The 22545-nt window shown below is 41.8% G+C and overlaps 1 protein-coding gene across 7 annotated transcripts in view; it reads left to right on the top strand.

The window, feature by feature from the left end:
- fryl (furry homolog, like) overlaps nucleotides 1-22545 on the top strand; it is a 101056-nt gene that overhangs the window by 60362 nt on the left and 18149 nt on the right. For 4 of the 7 annotated variants that reach the window (XM_074668275.1, XM_074668272.1, XM_074668269.1 and 1 more), the window contains 35 exons: nucleotides 57-294; nucleotides 1307-1480; nucleotides 1585-1671; nucleotides 1756-2024; nucleotides 2343-2550; nucleotides 2702-2826; nucleotides 2916-2973; nucleotides 3067-3158; nucleotides 3265-3437; nucleotides 4085-4245; nucleotides 4325-4435; nucleotides 5196-5350; nucleotides 5437-5536; nucleotides 5646-5814; nucleotides 6503-6771; nucleotides 6870-7010; nucleotides 7109-7277; nucleotides 7371-7455; nucleotides 7554-7666; nucleotides 7752-7902; nucleotides 7989-8092; nucleotides 8184-8366; nucleotides 9234-9435; nucleotides 9710-9831; nucleotides 9920-10107; nucleotides 10686-10780; nucleotides 10875-11470; nucleotides 12981-13249; nucleotides 13337-13477; nucleotides 15592-15792; nucleotides 15874-16035; nucleotides 17207-17317; nucleotides 17496-17672; nucleotides 18515-18715; nucleotides 20611-20802. In XM_074668275.1, the coding sequence (XP_074524376.1) occupies nucleotides 57-294; nucleotides 1307-1480; nucleotides 1585-1671; nucleotides 1756-2024; nucleotides 2343-2550; nucleotides 2702-2826; nucleotides 2916-2973; nucleotides 3067-3158; nucleotides 3265-3437; nucleotides 4085-4245; nucleotides 4325-4435; nucleotides 5196-5350; nucleotides 5437-5536; nucleotides 5646-5814; nucleotides 6503-6771; nucleotides 6870-7010; nucleotides 7109-7277; nucleotides 7371-7455; nucleotides 7554-7666; nucleotides 7752-7902; nucleotides 7989-8092; nucleotides 8184-8366; nucleotides 9234-9435; nucleotides 9710-9831; nucleotides 9920-10107; nucleotides 10686-10780; nucleotides 10875-11470; nucleotides 12981-13249; nucleotides 13337-13477; nucleotides 15592-15792; nucleotides 15874-16035; nucleotides 17207-17317; nucleotides 17496-17672; nucleotides 18515-18715; nucleotides 20611-20802 (5992 nt within the window). The remainder of the gene's footprint in view (nucleotides 1-56; nucleotides 295-1306; nucleotides 1481-1584; nucleotides 1672-1755; nucleotides 2025-2342; nucleotides 2551-2701; nucleotides 2827-2915; nucleotides 2974-3066; nucleotides 3159-3264; nucleotides 3438-4084; nucleotides 4246-4324; nucleotides 4436-5195; nucleotides 5351-5436; nucleotides 5537-5645; nucleotides 5815-6502; nucleotides 6772-6869; nucleotides 7011-7108; nucleotides 7278-7370; nucleotides 7456-7553; nucleotides 7667-7751; nucleotides 7903-7988; nucleotides 8093-8183; nucleotides 8367-9233; nucleotides 9436-9709; nucleotides 9832-9919; nucleotides 10108-10685; nucleotides 10781-10874; nucleotides 11471-12980; nucleotides 13250-13336; nucleotides 13478-15591; nucleotides 15793-15873; nucleotides 16036-17206; nucleotides 17318-17495; nucleotides 17673-18514; nucleotides 18716-20610; nucleotides 20803-22545) is intronic. The other 3 variants (XM_074668273.1, XM_074668270.1, XM_074668271.1) reach the window with 2 other exon arrangements.

Here is a 22545-nt window from a genome sequence, read left to right as displayed (position 1 = left end):
CTGGAGATACATCACCACATGTTTCACACCTTAACTAACATCTCATTCTCCTCCAGACTCACCATCCACATGGACGAGGAGCTGCGGGGCCTTGCCTTCACCACCCTTCAGGCCCTGATGGTGGATTTCCCGGAGTGGCGGGAGGATGTTCTCTCAGGCTTTGTGTACTTCATCGTTAGAGAGGTGACTGATGTCCACCCTACACTGCTGGACAACGCTGTCAAGATGCTGCTGCAGCTCATCAGCCAATGGAGGCAGGCGGTGCAGAGCAGTAACAAGAGCCACGATGTGCAGGTTTGTCAAGAAAGTGTCCGACACACACAGAGTCAGGTCTTCAGATTGAGAACCCCTTCCCTAAAACTGTTGATTCAAATCATTGGTCAGAATGTTTCAGGTTGCCTTGCATGTTGTTGATCAAGTCCCTTTACAAAAAATGTTCTACGAACAGCATGACGCGCTGTACACTTTACAAAATGAGTCATTAAATGACCCTCTACTCTTCTGAGTGACTGTTTTAAACAGCAACAAAGGTTTCCTTTGACAAAACAAACCTTCTAACATTAAAGCATATACAGCAAATTCTTTCCATTTCCAGTGTTTTATTAAGAGATGAATCATCAGCAGAGGTCAACAGCTCCTCCTCCAAAACAACCCAGTGATTACGTCAAGCAATGACTTAAGAATAAGTCTGTCTTAAAACTTTTTCATTGGAGTTGAAGCTCATAAATTTAGCTTTATAATCCTCCTCTGGGAATATTAAGTAGTTTAAAACAACAAAGAAAGAAAATGCTTGGCAGAAATATTTCAAAACCTGACCTAAGAAAACCTTAAGTATGTATCTTTAGTGAAATTAGAAGAAGTGAGTTTGGATCATTCAGGAGTTATGCTTTGGTTACAGGAGGAGTGCTATAAAATAGCAAGCAACAGAGCTTAAAGTTGAAGCTCTTTTTTCAAAGCATCTACTAACACAAAAAAGGCAGAATACTGTTCTTCAGGCCTACAGCAGTGTAACAGACAAAAACAAATAAAAAACATCTCAAAAACAACCTCCCATAAACAGAAAAAAACAAAAAACAAAAAAAAATCTGAATGATGGCCTTTCTAACAGATCAGGGAAGGGAATAAAGAAAATATAGGATCTAAGTATAAGAGTATTTAGAAAAGCGCTATAAACATCCCATCAAGTATTGTAAACATTATTAAACTCATATTAAGCAGGAAAATTCCCATTGAATTGTGAGTTGAACCCAACCTTAATGGTTTTTAGTGTATTTTGGGAGTTTTAATGATGTGTTCTTTCAAACAGAGCTCCAGCAGCGGTCACTCTCTATCCCTGGACCGGGCCGTGCTGGGTGTGCTGCATGTGGTGGAGGGTTTAGCTCTGGTGGTGCTTTGTAGCTGCCGACCTGCAACACGCAGACTGGCTGTCAACGTCCTCAAGGAGGTCCGAGCGCTCCACACCGCATTGGGCATTGCCAAGGTAGTTACATCAGCATTACAAATATCACAAAGAGCAGTCACATGTTCCTTACTTTGTTCATAAGAGCCATGTTTTCTGATCGTTTTAAAACCTTCATCTTTCAGGGAGATGAGGAACTAGCCATCGATGTCATGGACAGATTAAGTGCATCAGTTTTGGAGAGCTTTATTCATCTCACAGGAGCTGATCAGGTATAAAGGCCTTATTTTATACACACAGTGATAAGAAAAAAAATACCCTGAAGCTGAACTGGTCTCTTCTGGTGTCATCCACAGACCAACCTGCTGTACTGTCCCAGTGGGATTGATCTTCAGACGCTGGCTGAGTGGAGCTCATCTCCCATCAGCCACCAGTTTGATGTGGTGAGCCCGTCGCACATTTGGGTGTTCGCCCATGTTACTCAAGGCCAGGACCCCTGGGTCATCAGCTTCTCCAGCTACCTGCGGCAGGAGAATCTGCCCAAACATTGCCCCACTGCCCTCAACTACGCCTGGATGTTTGCCTACACCCGCCTGCAGCTGCTGTCTCCGCAAGTTGACATCAAGTATGTTTGACTTAAGGACTTTGTGTCTTGTGTGTCCTGTCTGTTTGCATATGTGTGTAACAGTGCTTTGTTGTCACTGCAGGTGTGTTTATTGCAGGCTTTCTTTGTAAGAGCAGTGTAATGTACTTCTGATGACGTTATGTGTAAAGATCACAGACAGGAGACACAAGCTGTGTCTCAGTAAAGATATTTCCTCAGCAGTGTGAACATGCTTATCCTCTCAAATGAAAATCATCATCAGAGAGACGGTTTGATGTTTTGAAGCTTTTGTTACGTCACGTGTCTAATCCCTGATCTCTCATTCACGTCCACCTTCAGCAGCCCCATCAACGCCAAGAAAGTGAACAGCCTGAACAGCAGCGACTCCTACGTCGGTCTCTGGAGGAACTACTTGATCCTCTGCTGCAGCTCAGCCTCCTCCTCCCCCTCCATGTGCTCCTCATCCTCCACCTCTGGCTCCGTCCGCTGCTCCCCGCCTGAGACGCTGGCGTCCACGCCGGACAGCGGCTACAGTTATGATTCAAAGGTTAGTAGCATCTTCGTATCACCAGAAAATAGGAAAACTGTATTGATTAATTCCAAAGATGAATAAAAATACGATACAATAAATAGTATTTTTCATGGAACGTCAAAGCAACTAGTGATGATCAACTGACTCTTTCTCTGTATGTTAACAGATTGTTGGCACTCCGTCCCCCTCCTCCCTGTTCAAACACATCGTCCCCATGATGCGCTCTGAAAGCATGGACATCACAGAGTCTCTTGTGTTGGGGCTTGGCAGGACCAACCCCGTGGCCTTTAGGTAAAAATAACTCAAAACTGAACACATGAATCCATCTCAGTGTTCCTTTTTCTAACACCGTTATCATTCTTTGCACAACACTTCTTCAGAGAGTTGATAGAGGAGTTAAATCCCATCATAAAAGAAGCTCTGGAAAGACGACCTGAAGTAAGTAGAATCAGATTATAGCCCTGAAAACAGTCTGAGTGAGTTCTGGGTTTCGTAAAAATGAGTAACACTGCTGCTGTGTTTAATCTGCAGAACATGAAGCGGCGCCGGCGTCGTGACATCCTCAGGGTCCAGCTGGTCCGGATTTTTGAGCTGCTGGCTGACGCTGGTGTCATCAGTCAGATGTAAGTGATCCTGAACAAACTTGGACTTTATGACTAAAACTGAATTTGTTCCTACATATATCTGCCTTCTAACCATAATAAATCTGTGTTACTGCCCGCCTTGCAGAGCCAGTGGAGGGTTAGATGGGGAGAGCCACTCTCTGAACAGCACACTGCTTGAGTATGTTGATCTGACCAGGCAGCTGCTGGAGGCGGAAAATGACAAGGACTCTGACACACTGAAGGACATTCGCTGTCACTTCAGTGCACTCGTGGCCAACATCATACAGAACGTCCCAGGTATATCTCTTGTACTCGTCTTCAAAGTCACATCAGTTGCATGTCAGCTGGAGAATCAGTGCACAGTTGTGCTGCTTTGGCTGAGACTTGAAACCCTACGTCTCGTGCACAGAGGCTTCGATTCCAACTCACAGTACTTTGCCAGGTGTCACTTCCCATTTTCTCTTCAAAGTGTCCTTCTATATTCACTCTCTGATATATACTGTACCAGTGGGTTATCTCTTTCCTCCACTTCCCATTATAGCATCACTACTAATGGAATTAAAAACAAGCTAACATTTTTCTCTGGTGATTGTTCTTTCAACTTTTTTATTTACCTTGTAACTTATACAATTCACAGAAATCCCCTTGACATCCTGTCAGAACAAAGCACATTTGTTATTAAACAGAAAATAGAGTAACCCAGGCAAACGACAGTAAAAAGGCAAAACAAAGGCATCACACACAACCTGTTTTATGATGCAATCTCTACTCTCTGACTTCAACATGAACTTTGTTACTCATACCCTCAAAAAAGTTGTGAAAATCAAATCCAGAGCCCAGGAGTGTGAATCACGTTGGATGCTGGTTGTATTGTTTCATTCCCATTGAATATCCAACGTAAAAGTTCAGTCTTCTGTACTGATGTTGGCTCTTACTGTTTTCAGTGCATCAGAGAAGAACCATCTTCCCTCAGCAGTCACTGAGACACAGTCTGTTCATGCTGTTCAGTCATTGGGCTGGACCTTTCAGCATCATGTTCACCCCCCTGGACCGCTACAGTGACAGAAATATTCAGATCAACCGCCATCAGTACTGTGCTCTAAAGGTACAAACAAACAATAAGATACAGAAACAAACAATAACATTCCATGAAAACAGTAACTGACTGCTCTCTTATGCTCCAGGCCATGTCCGCGGTGTTATGTTGTGGACCTGTAGCTGATAACGTCGGCCTTTCCTCTGATGGCTACCTCTACAAGTGGCTTGACAACATCCTGGACTCACAGGACAAGAAGGTGAGACTACCGAGAGTATAGTAGAAAAATGTCCAAAACTGAAACAGGTTCTACACGTTGCCTTAATGCACAGGACACTCCCTCATATTTTAACTCATCATTCTTCATCAAAGCTCGTAAAAAGTTTAATAAGGTCATGAAATATGTCTCCATTCATCGATGTAATGATGGCAATCAACTTGAGATGAGTTTATAATGATGTCAGCTACTATCATATTACTTTTATAAGCAGTTGCCAGCTTAGCTGGACTGCACTGTAAGATTTCCTTAGGTGAAAGTGTTGAACAGCTACAAACACATGATAGCAGCACTACTCAGTGGTGATCTGAAGTACTGCAAAAGGTCAGTGATGGACTGTTTCAGAAGGGCAAAGAGTAAAAGCATTCATAAACAGAAATAAACTGAGAAAGTTTGTGATTGAAATCCCTCTTTGTTGAAAACATTCCCAGTAAATTTTAAAGCCCAAATTGCAAACATATTCAATTCTATTAGTGCTCCATTTTAGGATTTAACATGTTCTGAGTAATTTGCAGAAAAAAAACTCAGGGTTTTTGTTTGAGGTGAGTTGGTGATCAACATGTAGCTTCTTTGCCCTTTTCACAGGCTTTTGAAACACAAACTCACAGCTTTACAGCATGTTTTCAAACCCACTATTTCAAACTCATGCTAAATGTTTACAGATCATTCAGTTAAAGATTGTGCAGTGATAGTCTGAAGCAGTAAAGTCATGGCTCTTACGGGGGACTCTGTGGTCTTTCAGGTTCACCAGCTGGGTTGTGAGGCCGTGATGCTGCTGTTGGAGCTGAATCCAGACCAGAGCAACCTCATGTTCTGGGCTGTCGACCGCTGCTACACCGGCTCACGTCGTGTGGCTGCAGGTTGCTTCAGGGCCATCGCTAATGTCTTTCACAACAGGTACTAAACAAGCCATCGCTCATCTTGAACCGTGGCTGGAGAATCACATCCTAAATCCTGCTTGTATCTCCATTTACCAAATTTAGGGATTACCAGTTTGACACTGTGGTGCTGCTCAACTTGATTCTGTTCAAGGCGGCTGATTCTTCCCGGGACATCTACGAGGCAGCCATGCAGCTGTTACAGGTCAGGAAACTTGCTTCCTCTGAAAGTTGACTTTACACAAATTACCGTAACACTGCTGCTTTTTTATTAAACACAGGATGTTGTGGTTTTGTCTTTGTGAAACCTGCAGATCCTGGAACCCAAGCTCTTCCGTTACGCCCAAAAGTTAGAGATCCTGCGAACAGACGGTATCCTGACCCCTCCCTCACCGCTGCCACACCTGTACTCTGTGTCTTACTACCAGCTGTCTGAGGAGCTCGCAAGGACTTACCCAGAGCTCACTCTGCCCATCTTCTCAGGTTTGTTACAGCTACTCAGAGAGTAGAAGAGTGCTGAAATGTGAGGTTGTCTCCATTTGTCAACATGATCAAAACAACAAGACTTTTCCAGATACACTTAAGCTGATGAGCTAATAAATATTAAAATGCATTTCTGTTTAATAAGATGTTATTAAAAAATTCAATTACATGAATGATACAACAAATTATGCAGAAACAGGCAAAAACTATCTTAAGCCAGTTTTTAACTATGGCAAAACATTTTTGTGATGTTTTGGGCTCTTTTGGTTATTTTTAGCAGCCGTTAAGTGTTTTCAACCTGATGTCCCAAGGTTGCATAAAATAAGACTTAACTTTATTTTTTTTTTAAAGAAAAAGTATTTTGAGATTTTGCATGTCTCTACCTGCAAAGGGGTTCAACAACAAAGCATTTGCATTTTTACAAACCTACATGGTGATGTAGATATTTCAGAATCCCACCGACCAGATAAAAGAAATCTCGGTTGTGAGTCTTGTCACTTACCTGAAAGCTGGAAAACAGGGTCAAATTAATGTAGACTCATTTTCAGGAGTAGAAAATCAGTTTCTGTCGCCCTCTTAGGTGCATTTTCCTCTACTGGTTGGATTGACATAGAAAGCATTTGTTCATTGTGCAGTTACTTTGAATAGTTTTTAACCAACATCCACCGTCTTTCTTCCCCTGCTCCAGAGGTGAGCCAGCGTATCCAGACAGCGCATCCTGGTGGTCGTCAGGTCATGTTACACTACCTCCTGCCTTGGATGAACAACATGGAGCTGGTTGACTTGAAGCCGACTGTACGCAGACCAGAGGACTGTGGCAGTGGCGAGGAGGACGAGGATGTGCATGAGCGGGAGATGATGATGGTCAACAGCAGGAGGTGGCTCCGTGGAGAGGGCTGGGGCTCGCCACGTGCAACAACCATGGTGCTCAACAATCTCATGTTTATGACTGCAAAGGTAAGGCAGCTGTTGTACTTAATCATATTCAAATTCATCTGGAAAGGATTGCTTTGAAAAATCGAATTGTTTTTTATTGATTTATTTTATTTTTACAGTACGGAGATGAGTTTGCGTGGTCGGAGATAGAGAATGTATGGACCACGTTAGCAGACAGCTGGCCAAAGAACCTCAAAATCATTCTGCACTTCCTCATCAGTATGTCAGGAGTCAGCAGTGACCCAAGCCTCTTGCCCTATGTAAGATACAGGTTATTTACATCTTTTATTTGAGCCGGATGTCTGAAGTCCTCTCACTCCTTATGTGTCTGACTCTGCTCGCTGGGTTTTCCTCTCAGGTGAAACGAGTGGTTGTTTACCTGGGCAGAGATAAGACTATGCAGCTGCTGGAGGAGTTGATGTGTGAGCTGGAGTTGACAGATCCTGTTAGCTCAGCGGTCACTCACATGGACAACCCCCCCTATTACCGCATCACCTCCAGTTACAAGATCCCCTCAGTCACCTCAGGTAAATAAGTCAGGATAAGGAACATGTTTTTAAAGCTCTGTATCATTATGTTCTGACAGCTCGATCATCAATGTGTCATGTCTGCTTTTTCAGGAACAACCTCCAGCAGCAATACCATGGTGCCAGGAAACGAAGGTCATCATGACAGCAAGATCAAAGACTCAAACATGGAGGACAGGTATGGGCTGAATACAACCAGATTTCATTGAAACATATTTGACAAATATTGGCAAATTTAAAAAAATATTTTCTTGTTTAACTAATTCTGTTCTGCAGTTACACCCACTTGGATATCTACAGCGGTCTGAACAGTAACCTGAACCGGCAGCACCACCGCCTGGAGTCTCGCTACAGCAGCAGCTCTGGAGGATCCTATGAGGAAGAGAAGAGTAGGAATAGCAAATTCCTCCCACAGCAAAAACCCCTCTCTTTTATTTTTTGTCCCACTAATGTCTGTTTATCTCTCCTCTTCAGGTGACTCAATGCCTCTGTACGCTAACTGGCGTCTGAAAGTGATGGATCACAACCGGCCAGAGCCTCTTCCCTTCCCACCTACAGGAGGCTGTTGGTCTCCTCTTGTAGACTACCTTCCAGAAACAAATGCACCTGCCGTACCCCTCCATAGGTGCAACATGCATCCCATTTATTGTCCTTAGCTCAGAATAATAATGTTTTTTTTAGCTTGAGTTGATCTATATTATCTGTTTTTAGATGCAACATTGCAGTGATCCTGCTGACGGACCTCATTGTAGACCATGGGGTCAAAGTGGAGTGGAGTGCCTACCTGCACCTCTTGCTTCATGCAATTTTTATAGGTAAATTACAGTAATAAAATAAAAACTTTAAAAAGAAGAAAGTGAGTTAAATTGAAACTTCATACTTCTCATGCTTCGTATCTTCTCCCAGGCTTTGATCACCAGCACCCTGAAGTCTACGAGCACTGCAAACGCCTCCTCCTTCATCTGCTTGTCGTCCAGGGAGCGAACAGCAGCGTCCAGTCTGTGGCAATGGTGCTTCTACGCAACAGAGACTACAATGAGCCGAGGGTGCTGACTGTGAAGCCACCTGCTCCAGAGTACAACCTTACAGGTTAGTTCTGCTGTGGAGATCATAAGTGTGAGAGGAAGGCAAAGCTAAGAATAGGAGGACTTTTCTCTGACCATATTCAAACTCCTGGGGCCGGGGCCGGGTTGCAGTTCTTTTTTGTTTTAACATTTTTAAAGTAGCTCTGAATTCAAACTGTTAGAGCTAGAGCCTTCGTGTTTAGGAAGCTAAAGCCTCTGTCTTTCATGCCATCATGTACTATCAGTGATAAATTCATCACAGCACTTTGTATGCAGTGTAAACGAGAGGAGAAAACTCACATGCAGCCGGGAGATCGTTGTTAACAGAAACTTGTTAAAAGCTGATTTGTTTATGGCACATTACTATCACTCATGGTTAATTTGCTGATATAATCTTTATGCTTAGGTTCTTGAAGTTCTATGGGAAGAAAAACACTTTAAAAATCCTCGAAAAAATAACATATTAACTGGGCCAGCCTCTGCAGTAGAACGTAAATGTAAATAAAGGAATTGGTGTTTTACCTGAAGGACAAAAAATGAAAAATACACTTCTTGGTATTGCTCATTGGTTATGTTTCTAAAGCAGACCACTGGGTTGCATCAACAGTCAGGTCCAAAATGGAAAATAACTTTTCACATCTATTTCATAAATTAGCTTCATAGAAGCAGAGGGAGATGATCAAAAAATGTCTTACTTGTAAGGATCCCTATACTTATTACAATGTTTAACTTATAGACCTTAAACAAGCAAACATGTCTAAGTCAACCAACCAGGACTGAAAGGATGCTAATAAATGTATTTATATTTTGCAAATCAGACACTGTGTCAAGATAGAAATGTAGTTTTCCTTTGAAGACCATAATGTTAAACATGCCTCATTTGTTTCTCCAGGAGTTCAGGAGCTGTTACCAGATTGTCAACCATCACCTATGACAGACTCCGGCCTCAGTTCGAGCTCAACCTCCTCCAGTATCAGTCTTGGAGCAGGAGGAAATGCTCTGTCCCACCTCTCTCCCTCGCTCCTCAGTGAGGTGGACTCCACGGCTGAACAGGATGAAAAGGCCAAAGCTCTCATTGAGTTCATCACTTCCAGGTGAGAAGATGCTTTTCATCAAAATCAACAAAACACTCACCCCAGTCTCTGCTGCATCTCTGTAATGATGAACAAACCAGGACAAATGTGTCAATTCCGCATCAGTTTAATTAGTGAAGCTCATTCTATTCATTTGCTTTCATGCTTCCAGCTGTGTCTGACAGATCCGGGTATTTTGTACTGCATGGGTTTGATTTGGTGTTTGGAGTGTTGTGTGATTTTATAGTTTCAGCAAGTCCCAAGTCCTAACTTGTAGTGATCTTCTGCCTCGTAGAAAACGAGGCCCTCTCTGGAATTACGAGGACGTTTCACCCAAGAACCCCAACATAAAGAGTGCTGACCAGCTGAGTGTGTTTGTTAGACATGTAGTGACCGTCTTCAAGCAGTCTCCATCAGGTCTGAATGCTTTTAAGCCGCTTAATTTCAATTATTTATTCAATTTATGTTATATTTACCAGTGTGTCTTGTCTCGGGGTCCCTGCAGGTTTCCAGCTTGAGTCCTTACTAAGTGACGTAGCCCTACAAACAGCTCTGTCGTGCTCTTCTCGTCACTACGCTGGCCGCTCGTTCCAGATCTTCAGAGCCCTGAAACAACCTCTGACTCCAGCTTTACTGTCTGACATCCTCTCCAGGCTGGTGGAAACTGTAGGAGACCCCGGAGAGGAAGCTCAGGTCAGCAAGGGTCATGTGGCCTTTTTGTTTTTCCCTTTAATCCCTTTACTGTTGTTTAAAATGGGACTGGATGAAATGGCCAAACATACTCAGAGAAATGTAATCCTTAAGTTAAGTACAGGTTAAGATATTTGAGTAAGTAGGGATTGCTTTATGATGGTTATTTGTTCTACGATGTTTTTTTGTTTTTTTTTGTTAGTTTTGTTAACTTGTTTGTTTTAATTTACCTAAAAAGCAAAATGGTAATATGGCCCGTTGTTGTAGGTCCATGCCTCACTTATTTACTGTGTGCAGTTGATAAAACTCTTTTCTTTTCCCTCTCTCTCCCTTTTTCTCTCTTCTTTTTATACACATTTTTCACCTTTCTGTATGTCGATGTAACTGCTAACTGCACTTTGTGTTTATTCATAAAATTGTATAATTTCAGTGACCGATCAGCACTGCGCTTTTTGTAAACTCTGTTTGTACCTCAATAAAAAGATTTTGACTAAAAAAAAAAAAAGATATTTGAGTAAGAAATGCATCATTTTTGGTTTCAGAGTTTTCTGTTTCCTGATCTTTGATGTTTTCCTCTTCAGGGCTTCGTCATTGAACTCCTCCTAACACTGGAGTCAGGCATCGACACGCTGGCAGACACAGTCAAAAACTATGACCTCCTCACTGCCTTAGCTCAGTAAGTCACTAACTCACAGTGTCCTCCCATCGGTTACAAACTGACTACCTTATGCACATTTGATTTAAAACATGATTAATCACTGCCTCCACAGAGCTCCTACCCGTGACCATTTGCTGGGTCCAAAGTTTGCTGCAAACAGGAAGAGCACAGGCCAGCTGAACCTGAACAGCGGCGGTCTATTCCATCACGTCCACGCTCGCAGCAACTCTCTCCGGGCCAGCCTGATGGGTGAACGAAAAGGAGACAGACGGAGGAGTAACACCTTAGACATAGCAGACAGACTGGGTGGAAGCCATGGAAACCTGGCACGCACACGGAGCTTATCATCATTAGGTGGAGGAGGGGGTCCAGGGGGGGATGCCACCCCGCCTGTGGACCCTTCAAACCTGATGGCCACTGTGTTCTGGATAGCCGCCTCATTGCTGGAGTCGGACTATGAGTTTGAGTATCTGCTGGCTCTGCGGCTGCTGAACAAGCTGCTGGGGCAGCTGCCTCTGGACCGACCAGACAGCAGAGAGCGTCTGGAGAAGGTGCAGGCCAAGCTGAAGTGGTACAGCTTCCCCGGCCTGCTGCAGCTCTTCCTGAAGGGCTTCACCTCAGCTTCTACTCAGGAGCTCACCATCCACCTGCTGAGTAAACTCATCAGTGTGTCCAGACACACGCTGATAGACCCCTCACAAGTGGCAGGTAAGTGTACAAGACTGGGAGTTATCCTTGTTGACAACGTGGAATTATAATTAGGGATGGGTACCTTTCACATTTGAAATGACATGGTACTGATGCCTGGTACTTGGCAATTGGTGCTGGTACTCAACGTGAACAATTTTCGGTACTTTTTGTGTGTATGTGGTAAAAAATACCAATTTGTTTGATGATAAAGCACTTTTTTCATTTTAACATATCTAGTCTTCAATATGTAACCTTGCAATGCTGTGCTACTCTTCCACTCCCTCACAGTCACGAGGATGCATTTAGGTACCTAAAAATGGTACCTTTTGATTTTATGTGAATCGGTACTCGGTACTTTTGACAGAATTCTGTCGGTACCTATAAAAGTACCTAATTTGGTACCCATCCCTAATTGAAATATCCTAAAAGAAAAAATATGCAAGCCCATCCTTTGGAACAAACACACAGTCTGCTCACAGCATATTGACTAAACTGGTTGTTTTTTCCCTGAAAGCCTCAGATTTTTACTCAGAATGTTTGAAACATTACAAAAGGATCCATCCATTAATAAATGCACCAAGATCTTCCACAAGTTTTACATCAGTTAAGATCTTAAGATCTCAGTCTAATATAGTGGTTCTCAAATGGGGGCAAGTGGACCCGTGGGGGTACGCGAGGGCACTGCAGGGGGTACCCAAGTTTCAAAAATGCATATTCAAAAAGTAGCAACCAAGCAAAATTTCTTTAATACAATTTATTTAATCAGTGTTTGAATAAAATATAAGTTAAAGTTCATAAAGTGAGTTCTATATCCAATAGACACTAATAGTACAGCTCTGTGTTTTACCCTCCTTTTTTATGGAAAAAAGCGTGTGAACCACTGGTCTAATGTGTTCCTGGCTTTATTCCTTTTTCTCATTTTACCTCAAAGACCATAAGAGTTGCAGCTCTGCATAGATTAGTTATACTACAATTAATTTTTAACAAATATTTTGAAAGTGTAATGTAGAGTGTAGTACAGCATTTATACAGTTGAGAAAACAAATCTTTTGAGAGATGTAACTTACTGATTATGTCAGTGTAGTCTGCTGGCTTTAAAAAGAAAACCTAAAAAAGCAGCTTCATTCAGAACAAACAGTTTTTATTTTGTAATGTTAAGCACTCAGAAAAACAACCTGACACCTTGTGTCACAGACAGTAACAGCCTGTTTGGTGTTTTAAAGAGTGACTAATTGCCAAGCTTTTTGTAACTTTCAGTCATTTGCAGCCCAGGATATGAAATTACATGCTCATTTTTAAAATACCAGAGTAACACTTAAGTAGAGCTAGTGCCAGTACTTGAATTTCTTCTTCATAAACAGATTTAAAATTACAGGCACAAAGTCTTTTTTGACTATTTTGGATTGAAATATACAAATATTCAGCCTTTTTCCTCAGTGCTTAGTCTAATACTTGATGACTTATATGTTATCATTATTATTATTATTATTATTATTATAGTGTTTTTGCTTCACTGTTCTCTCTGCAGGTTTCCCTCTGAACATCCTGTGCCTCTTACCACATCTCATCCAGCACTTTGACAGCCCCACTCCTTTCTGTAAGGAGACAGCTGATAAGATAGCCAAGGTGTGTGCAGAGGAGAAGTCAGCCACTCTCTCCAACCTGGCCCACATGATGAGCCTTTACAGCACGCACAGCTATTCCCGCGACTGCACCAACTGGATCAACGTGGTCTGTCGCTACCTCCACGATGCCTTTAATGAGATCACCTTGAACCTGGTCACTTACCTGGCTGAGGTATGCACAGTGAAGCTTGTTGCCTGTTGTAGTATTGCATACAAAACCAATATTAAATAGATGTTCTTTCCTTCTTTTGTCTCTCAGTTGCTGGAGAAGGGCCTTCCCAGCATGCAGCAGTCCTTACTGCAGATCATCTACAGCCTGCTGAGTCATATTGACCTCTCAGCAGCTCCTGTCAAACAGTTCAACCTAGAGATCATGAAGATCATTGGGAAATATGTTCAGGTGAGTCTTCATCCCTCTACCACTCAACAACACGGCAATAGTGTCAAAATATTTTTAATATCTTCTCGTCCAACATTGTGGCACCTTTTGATTTTTTTTAAATAACCTTTCTTCAGTAAAGCAGGATGATTTTTCCTTTAGCCATCAGTCACTGCTAGCATTGTTCATGATGTCCAAAGCCTGAGCCGTGAAGACTCCAAAAAGACGCACATGTAGGAGCTATTACCATGTTGATGAGGATAGGTTGAGTAGAACACAAGACTAAACAAATTTGGAAAGAAAGAAAATTTCCCAACAGTTTGTGGCTTTTTCTTTCAATGAGATAAGACATCACTAGAAAGACAGGAAACCTGAGGAAATAGGAAGTAAGTGAAGATAAAGGAGAAAATATACTTTATTAGTTCAAATTCAATTTTGTCACTCTTGTGTTACATTATGTAACACAAACAGGCTGACACACACACATGTACAAACAGGATCTTTTGCACTAATAAAGAGATGTTAGGGTGAGGCGGCTGCTTCTCATGGGCATCAGGCAGTAGCCAGGAAAAGAACAATCACCTCTCCAGCAAACAGCCCAATTTCCTAACTCCGTTCATACTGGGACTAAAACTTGTGACCCTTTGGCTTCCAACTAAAGGCTGAATGGACTGAGATACTGCTGCCTGGGACACCAGATCATGTCAGGGCTTGGAATCACTCCCACTATCAGTCCAGTAAGGCTTGTAGCCTTTGTATACAGCCACCCTCAAAAACACAGATCAGAGAAGAAAGTAGGTAGCTGGTAAACAAAAGTACAACTACTCTCAGGGAAAATAGAATAAAATAAGTTAAATACTATTTTTTTATATTCAAAAACATGTTATACAAATTGATTTTTAGACTTTCCTGCCCATGGACTGCTGATACAGATTAGCTTTTTTTTTTTTTTTTTTTTTTTTTTTTTGAACTTCTCTTTATTGGGGTTTTTTCCTTTGTTACATACAAGTACAAAAATAATTAAAAGATATAGATATATGCATCTGCTCACACATTCACGGTGTGATATATAGGCACATCCACATACACACATAAATCTGCACACATATAAATATATACATGCATTTACATATATGGATACACCAAGACACGCACAACACAACTGAACATACACACGTACATTTACATTAAAAGAGAGAAAAAATAAATAGATAAATAAATAAATAAATAATAATGATAATAAAATAGAATTTAAAAAAATTATAGTTGACTAAATAAATAAATACAGATAAGCTTTTTTAAGGCAGCTCTGGCACAGCTTGTGGTTTCTGTAAAAAAAAAACCAAACCTATCAAAAAAGAATTTATTCAACAGCTGCAGAGACATTGAAGAGAGATTTTTCTTGTGTTGCAAAATCTAATATTACTGAACCTAGCGTGACTAGAATTGTACAGTCAAATGTTTTTTTTGTCTAAGCCTGAGTTGCTAAATCAGTCTATAAAATGTCCTCCTGCCTTTCTGCTTTCTCAGAGAATATCCAGACCACACTCAACAAAGCTGACGTTCTCCTTTGATCAAAAAGTTTAAATAACTATTGCATTTTTTTTTGTTTGGTCACAGTCCATTTTTATGTACAGCCTGATGTATGTTAGTGTTTGGATGATCTGGTTCATAAATAACACCACAATAGAGGATAAAAAGCCTCACAAACATTATAAGGTCAGGATCAGAGGTCTTTCTGAAGCAGCTTCAGCTCTTTATAGAAGCCTTTTACCAGGCTGACCCAGAGCTCTAAATGCTTCTCACTCAGACCTGCATCTCACAGCTGTGTTAATGTTTCTGCCTCAGGCTAATCTGAGTACCTACTACTCAATACCAGTGCATCCTTTTGTAGTCTGTGAATACATTATGCTCCTGAATGTGCTCTTTGAGTTATATTTTCTTGGCGTCCTTTCAAGGTTCCCTGTCATGACCACAGATCACTTATTGAATGATGTGGTACAATGTGTAGGGGGAGGTTTGGCCTTCTGAGCGAAATATGCCCATTCACATCCATGAATTCTCTAGAAACACCTACACAGCCTCGTATCTGTCTCACAGTGGCACCATTATGTGTCTGTGCTTGTTTTTCACAGAGCCCTCACTGGAAGGAGGCCCAAAACATTTTGAAGCTGGTTGTGTCTCGCTCAGCCAGCCTTGTAGTCCCAGACGACGTACAGCGCTCGTATAGCACAGAGTCGTGTGGCTCTCCAGAAATCGCCTTCACACGCATTTTCAACAACTCCTCTAAGGAGCTACCTGGAAAAACTCTGGACTTCCACTTTGACATCTCAGAGGTCTGTGTCCTCCTGCCCCAGCTGTTGCAGAAAGGCTTCTGTTATGTTCTGTTGACGGACCTTTTTTGTTGTACTTTGCAGACGCCGATCATTGGTCATAAATATGGTGATCAGCGTACTCCAGCAGGAAGGAATGGAAAGCCACAGGTAATCGCTGTGACTCGGAGCACCTCCTCCACATCATCTGGCTCCAACTCAAATGGTCTTGTGCCAGTAAGCTGGAAGAGGCCTCAGCTCTCTCAGGTACCCAATCAGTCAGACACACTACATCGAACACAGCAAACTGGAGCAACATGTTATCTCTCCAAAGCAGACCTTTGTTTCCCACATTTGGGGTCAAATTGCCTCAAAAGTTCTGTGAAGAATTTTCATCTTGTGTTGATTCTGTTGATCTCTTTAAATTAAATCTTTAGCATTTTTTTTAATTGGTGAAGGCTACATTTCCCATGAGCACCATCAAGAACATCCTTACAGAGAATGACCTTATGTTAAAGGGATAGTTCGGGTTTTTTGACATGAACCTGTATGGCATCTTCATCTGTAGTTACGTACATCAGCGCTGACTTACCCCTGTCAGGGTCCTGTGACCCGAGATCTAGTGTGGTTTTGGTCCAGACGAAAGTAGTCCAGCAACATGGTTGGGGTCACGAAAATGGAGCGTCCTCTCAAAACAATTTGTGTTCAAAAGAGTGATAAATTTGCATCACAAAACTGCAAACCCGAAAAAAGTCAGACTCTGTTATCGCTTGGCACTACTTTCTGGTGTGTATCACTGCGCCGCGCGGTGCATCCAGCTGGATGGCGCAGTGATATGCACCCCAGCCATGTTGCCGGACTTCATTCGTCTGGACCAAAACCCCACCAGATCTCGGGGTCACAGGACACTGACAGGGGTAAGTCAGCGCTGATGTCTGTAACTACAGATGAAGATGCCATACAGGTTCATGTCAAAAACCCAAACTATCCCTCTAAGGATGAAGACATTGACACTTAAACTATGGTTGCATTGCTCTTTTCCTAGTTACCAGACTCCACTAACAGATGCAGAAATCTCAGTTTGCAGAATCTGGAATTTGCAGCTCCATTGCTACCTCGATCATTCAAAGTTATGCCAAATTGAGGCTATAATGATGATTAGTTGACTAATTAATGCAGCAGTAAACTAAAAAGTTGCTCTTTTCTTCTAGGTTAGATTACTACCTTGAGCACGTGATACTTTTATCTTGTACATCTGCAGATCATATGATGCAGAGTGCAGCTAAAGAAATAAACACGCCAAACTTTTAAGTCATGGTGAAGCATTTTTTTCGGTGTTCTCTAACACCCTTACTCTATTTAAGTAACATTGTGTCACATATACAGAGTGTAAAGACACTGACTAACCCTTTAGTTCTCTGGTTGTGTTTTGTTACAGAGGAGAACCAGGGAGAGGCTGATGAATGTTCTGTCTCTATGTGGTCCAGAGTCTGGCATTCCAAAAAATCCATCTGTAAGACTCCTCTCCTACTCTAAAGCTTCAGACAAGGTCTCTGTAAACCCACTGTTAAAATCCTGCATGTTGTTGCCGTGTTGTCTTTCTGTTGTGGTTGATCTTGGTGGATCTGTTACATGTTTCTGATACATGTTTTAGTGTCTTTATGGATACATATGATTGTATTTACCCATACAAAAACTGAGGGTTTCTTGCCTGGTTTTCCATGTAGGTGGTATTTTCATCCAACGAGGATCTGGACTCTTCAGACCAGCAGACCAGTCTCATTCCCACAGTGGAGGAGGTGGTCCGAGAAGAGGAGGTGCAGGGAGAAGATGCAGGCAGTGAGCAGCAGTTTGGTGTCTTCAAGGACTTTGACTTCTTAGATGTGGAGCTGGAGGATGCTGAGGTGAGAAATCAATCAATCAATCAATCAATCAGGGCATATCTTTATATATTTTTAAACTTAGATAACACTTTGTGGAGGAAAATTACGAGTTATGGAAATTGAATTAAAACACATAAAGAAGCTACTTGTTCATTCAGAATACAACAATTTTCATCAGTTATCATAAACTCTTGTTTGCATGTAAGTTTGACCACATTAGCTCTTGTCGTTGTTCCAGATTAACAAAGTTTATGTTTGTTTGTCTAAATTGTCCTGACTGCTGCAGTTAAAACGTCTCTGTGTAGTAACTGTCTTAGATCTACTAACACACGTATTCCTTCTTTTCTCTTGCCACAAGGAGTGTCAGGTAAGTCTGTGGGCCATAAAGCTTCTTAGAGACGTTGTTCTCTGCAGCACCCTCATGGCTCTACGTCATCAGAGTAAAGTGTAGTAGTTCTCTTTGTCTTAAAAGTGATGTTACTGTGGTTGTGCACCCCTTTTACTTTTATAGTTTTTTTAATACTGAATCATTTGCCACTCAATAAATGAAGAAAAATCACTCCACCCTCTCAAATATATCTTTTTGTATATGTCAATGTACATTTTCTGCCTGTGTTGTGTTTGTTTCCTTTATCTTTTTCACATATGAACTCTTTCCTGACATTTAAGTGCTTTTGGGAAAAACTCTTCACGGAGTCAGGTTGAAATATTTGGCTGTTGCATCCTCACATGCAAACCATCCAGATAATGTTCGGGAGGTTTCAGGGTCAAAGTTCATGTGTGAAATGGGCTCTTGGTTTGTAGGACATTCCCTCCTGCTGGGTGTATTGTGTCTCACTGCTGTTGTCTTGGTTGTCCTGCAGGGGGAGAGCATGGACAACTTCAACTGGGGAGTGCGTCGCCGCTCCCTGGAGAGCATGGACAAAGGGGACACACCGTCTTTGCAGGAGTGCCAGTACGCAGGCAGCACGCCAAGTCTCAACCTCACCAACCACGAGGACACGGACGAATCGTCTGAGGAGGAGGTACTGAGCGCTAGCCAGATTCTCACCCGCTCTGGCCTTGTAAGTCTTACTCCAATCAGGGTTCCCCCCGCCCCAAACCGCTCCACCATGCTCCTCACACAGCCCGCTGGCATGGTGTGCGTGTGTGTGTGTGCGTTCTAAGCTGGACCTGCTGCGGGTGTGGACAGGGGCTATGTGCTTGCTTCTTCGCTGGTGGTAGACTCCCCCCTTCAGCCCCTCTTCTTCTGACTGCTAGATCAATGCTGTTGTCCTTTGTTAAACTTTTGTAAGTACAGGCCGAAAAGATCCAAAAGATTGGTTGGAGCCACACTGGCTGAAGATGAAACATATTAGAGGAGAAAACCAATTGAAAAATAATGTTAAATATGACAGAATAACAGCATGTTCCTTTAGACTTTAACAGTTGTGCTGCTTGTCTCTGAGTCCTCTCTGCTTTGTTTTGCTTTGCAACTCAGATCTGATCTCTTTTCGCCAATGCCATTAACATAAATGCTTTTCCTCAAACTAATGAGGATGTTTTCTTCTCTCTTCTGCTCTTCTTGATCTCGGTAGTGCACGGTGAGAGAATGAGCTTTTGCCTCTACTGGATATTTGCTCCTATAGTGTTTGTAGCTATCTAGTTTTACTCACTTTAACACTAGAAAAACAAGCATGCAGGATTATGTGTGTGTGCTTAAACAGAATTCTCAAAGAACTGAGTGAGATATTTTTAGATTTTATCTGTGTTGGCATGACTTGGCTTCTTGCCTGGAACAAATTAAAAACTGCTAAATTAGTTGAATGTCAAACTAAAATGACTAAACATGCTCGTCTGGAAACAGAAACATGATTAATGTTACTGTTATGTTTACTTAATATCAAGCAACAACAAAATCGTTGTTTAAATCCTATAAACCTGCAAATACTGGGGACACTCAGTCAAGTTCAGGTGAACCCAGTGTGTTCTGCCTCACAGTTGGACAAATAAAAGACTTCTCAAGGATACTGTGAAAAAGAAGGGTGTTCACCAGTGCTTCTTTTGACTCATGGTCTAAGCACACTCACATACACTCAGTCATTAGATACATACAATTCTAATAAAAAAATCCCAACTTTTTAAAGTTACTTCTTGGTGTCAAGTGAGTTTTTTGAGTTGCAGAAACACAGATTTAAGTGAGTTGATAAGATTTTAATTCTGAGTTATTAACACAAACTCTGAGATACCTTTTTAATAACCCTTAAAAGTAACGTCATTAGAAAAATAACCCATGGTATCTCTATGTGGCCTGTGACTGGCTGCTTGTGCTGCTGCCTTTTGCTAAACTTTGAAATATTTATTAAGGAAACCTGTCTTTCTAGTTGCATATAAAAGTATGTTATAGTCCGTTTGTGCTCAATAATGTTAAATTCTTTATGAGATTATCATAATATTTATCTGCAACATGCATATGTAGCTATTTTGTACCTGCTGTTCATGTAGAAGTTAACAGAATTTGAATTATTAAAGGCATGTGCATAAACAGCGATTTCACATATCTAAGTTTTAAATAACTTTCATAAATAAGAAAAAAATGATGTAAAGAAACATTTCTATCTCAATCACTATACACTTAATGTAACTATTTGATGGAGACCTGAGGATGATAGTGATGCTTTAAAACAAATTTGATGCCATCAGATGAGGCACCAGCCAGCTATCAGCTTCCCTGGATAAAAAAGTGGATAAAAATGCTTTTTGGAGAGTCATGTTGATTTTTGGTTGCAGTTGTGTATTACTGCACAAAGGTTTAATGAAGGCATGGAAAATGAATTGTTTACTTTAAATTTAATTTGACAGATAACTATCAGCTTTTAAAAGTTTTAGGTTTTGTTTCAGATTTTTCCAATGTTCTGTTCAGTGCCTCAGCTTTGTTATGACCCTGAAGCTAACCCGTCCTTGTGTTATTTCTATTCAGCTGAACAGTGACTCTGCTACTGACGACACGGCGTCCAACCATGTGGATTCTCTGCAGCAGTCTCAGGAGTCGTCCAGCAGTGCCCTGACCGAGGAGGCAGCCGGCCTGCCCTCTCTACCCTCCCTCCCCCGCCTGGATAGCCCCATGTTGGAGATGGCCCACTCAGACAGCACCAGCAGCCAGCTGCCTGAGGTGGGATCAATCGGGAGCAGAAATAAACTGTGGTGCTCGGGTGCTTTCTAGCTCGCCTTCTTTCTTTCTGTTCAACTTTTCGCTGTTTCTGCTGTTCTTCTTGGCTTTTCTGTCGCTGAGACAGAGATCAGGGTTACCTTCAGGGGTTGTAGATTAGGGGTCAAAGTTCTGGTTCTGTAATTTGGTCTGCCTGCTGTCGGGGAAGACTGTGCGCTGCTTTTGCTGCCTTTAACTCCATCTACTAGCACTTGCTTTAACTCTTCTGCTATGGTTGTGGGTACTGAAGTCTCTTCCTCTTAAATGGCGTATGTGTTCTTCGTCTCATGGTCGGTGGGGCTTGTTCGTCAAAGCTTGCTTGCTATGTGATTTGGGGAGAGATGAAAACAAATACTCACCTCAGGTTAGCTGTTACTGCTCACCTCCAATAACACAGCATCTGACCATTCCAACTAAAACCTCCATTAAACACTTGTGAAATGGACACCAGCTGCTTTATCTTCAGCAGAAGCATGTGTGAGTATACGTCCATTTCAAGTAATGTAATCAGTCAGCTAATTCAACAACTTTAATTAATTTAATACCATATTAACATGCATTAGCCTGTCTCCTACTTCTACTGACTTTTATTACTTACACTAACAATGGTAAGTACACTTTGTTGTTCTGTTTTGTATTGAGATGAGTGTTAAGAATTTTGCAGTGTTCCAAAAGCTATGTTGAGTCATGATAAGGTGACTTTTATCTGAGTCACTTGAATGAAACTTGAATTCTGGCTTAAGGTAAGAAAACACTGAAAGTGGTCTAAGTTTAGTGCAGCTTATTTAATACAGCTGAACACTATCACAGAGTCTGTGTCGGACTGGTTTGCAGTATTGGTGGAAGAGTAAGTAAGAGCTAGCACCAGCAGCCTTTAGTCCTCTTTGCAGGTTAACGTCCATATGCTTGTACTGGTTCCCTCCACGTTCTGGTTCAGTGGTTATATGTCAGTTTAACCAGACACAGCTTACTGACAACTTTATCTTCATTTACTACTGACAAACCACACAATGGTACAAGATGTTATCTTTCATCTGTGCTTTTTTACATTTATGTATTTGAGTGTAATATAGCATTAGCTTTTTTTCTGTAGCCATATCCTTAGGCCCCTTTTCACGACATTTCATCTGAAACCGCTGAAACGCAAATAAAACGCAGTGAAAAAAATCTGCGGTTACACGGAAACGCCGAGGGACTGAAAACGCCGTAGTAGGCATGCCAGGCCTGTAGTCGGCGCCATAACTGTCTTGTCCAGAAGCCGCTTTTGGGAGATCTTCACCGAAGTAGAGTTGAGCCGATCATCTGGTGTATTGGAGAATACTAAGTGCAAAAGTGGAGCAACATTTGTACATTTTGTGTAAAGACAGTCAGCAGATTCAGTAGATTTAGCAGCACAAGCACAACACGGTAGTTCGCGACGACCGTAACAACGGTACTGTTGTCCTGTCGTATGCGCTCGTGAGGGGCGGAGTGTGACGTCAGCGTTTCCACTGAAAACACCGGTTTACCGTTTGCATGGCAGCGGTGTCGGCAGCAGTTCAGGAAAATCCTACTGTGGAGGCCGTTTTCAAAAGTTTGCGTTTTACTTGTGGAGTGTGGCTGTGAAATACTTTAAACAAAGCATACGACCTGCATTCAGGTATAAATATTCACAAATATCACTGAAATGTCTAGCAGTTTTTAAGCTAACTTGCAAAGTTGATAGTG

This window comes from Halichoeres trimaculatus, unplaced genomic scaffold (assembly GCF_033239565.1).
Source record: "Halichoeres trimaculatus isolate MK-OKI-2021-1 unplaced genomic scaffold, fHalTri1.1 fHalTri1_scaffold_4, whole genome shotgun sequence".
Taxonomy (NCBI): domain Eukaryota; kingdom Metazoa; phylum Chordata; class Actinopteri; order Labriformes; family Labridae; genus Halichoeres; species Halichoeres trimaculatus.
The sequence above is the reverse complement of the archived record's forward strand: the minus strand, read 5'-3'. Positions and strand labels throughout refer to the sequence as shown.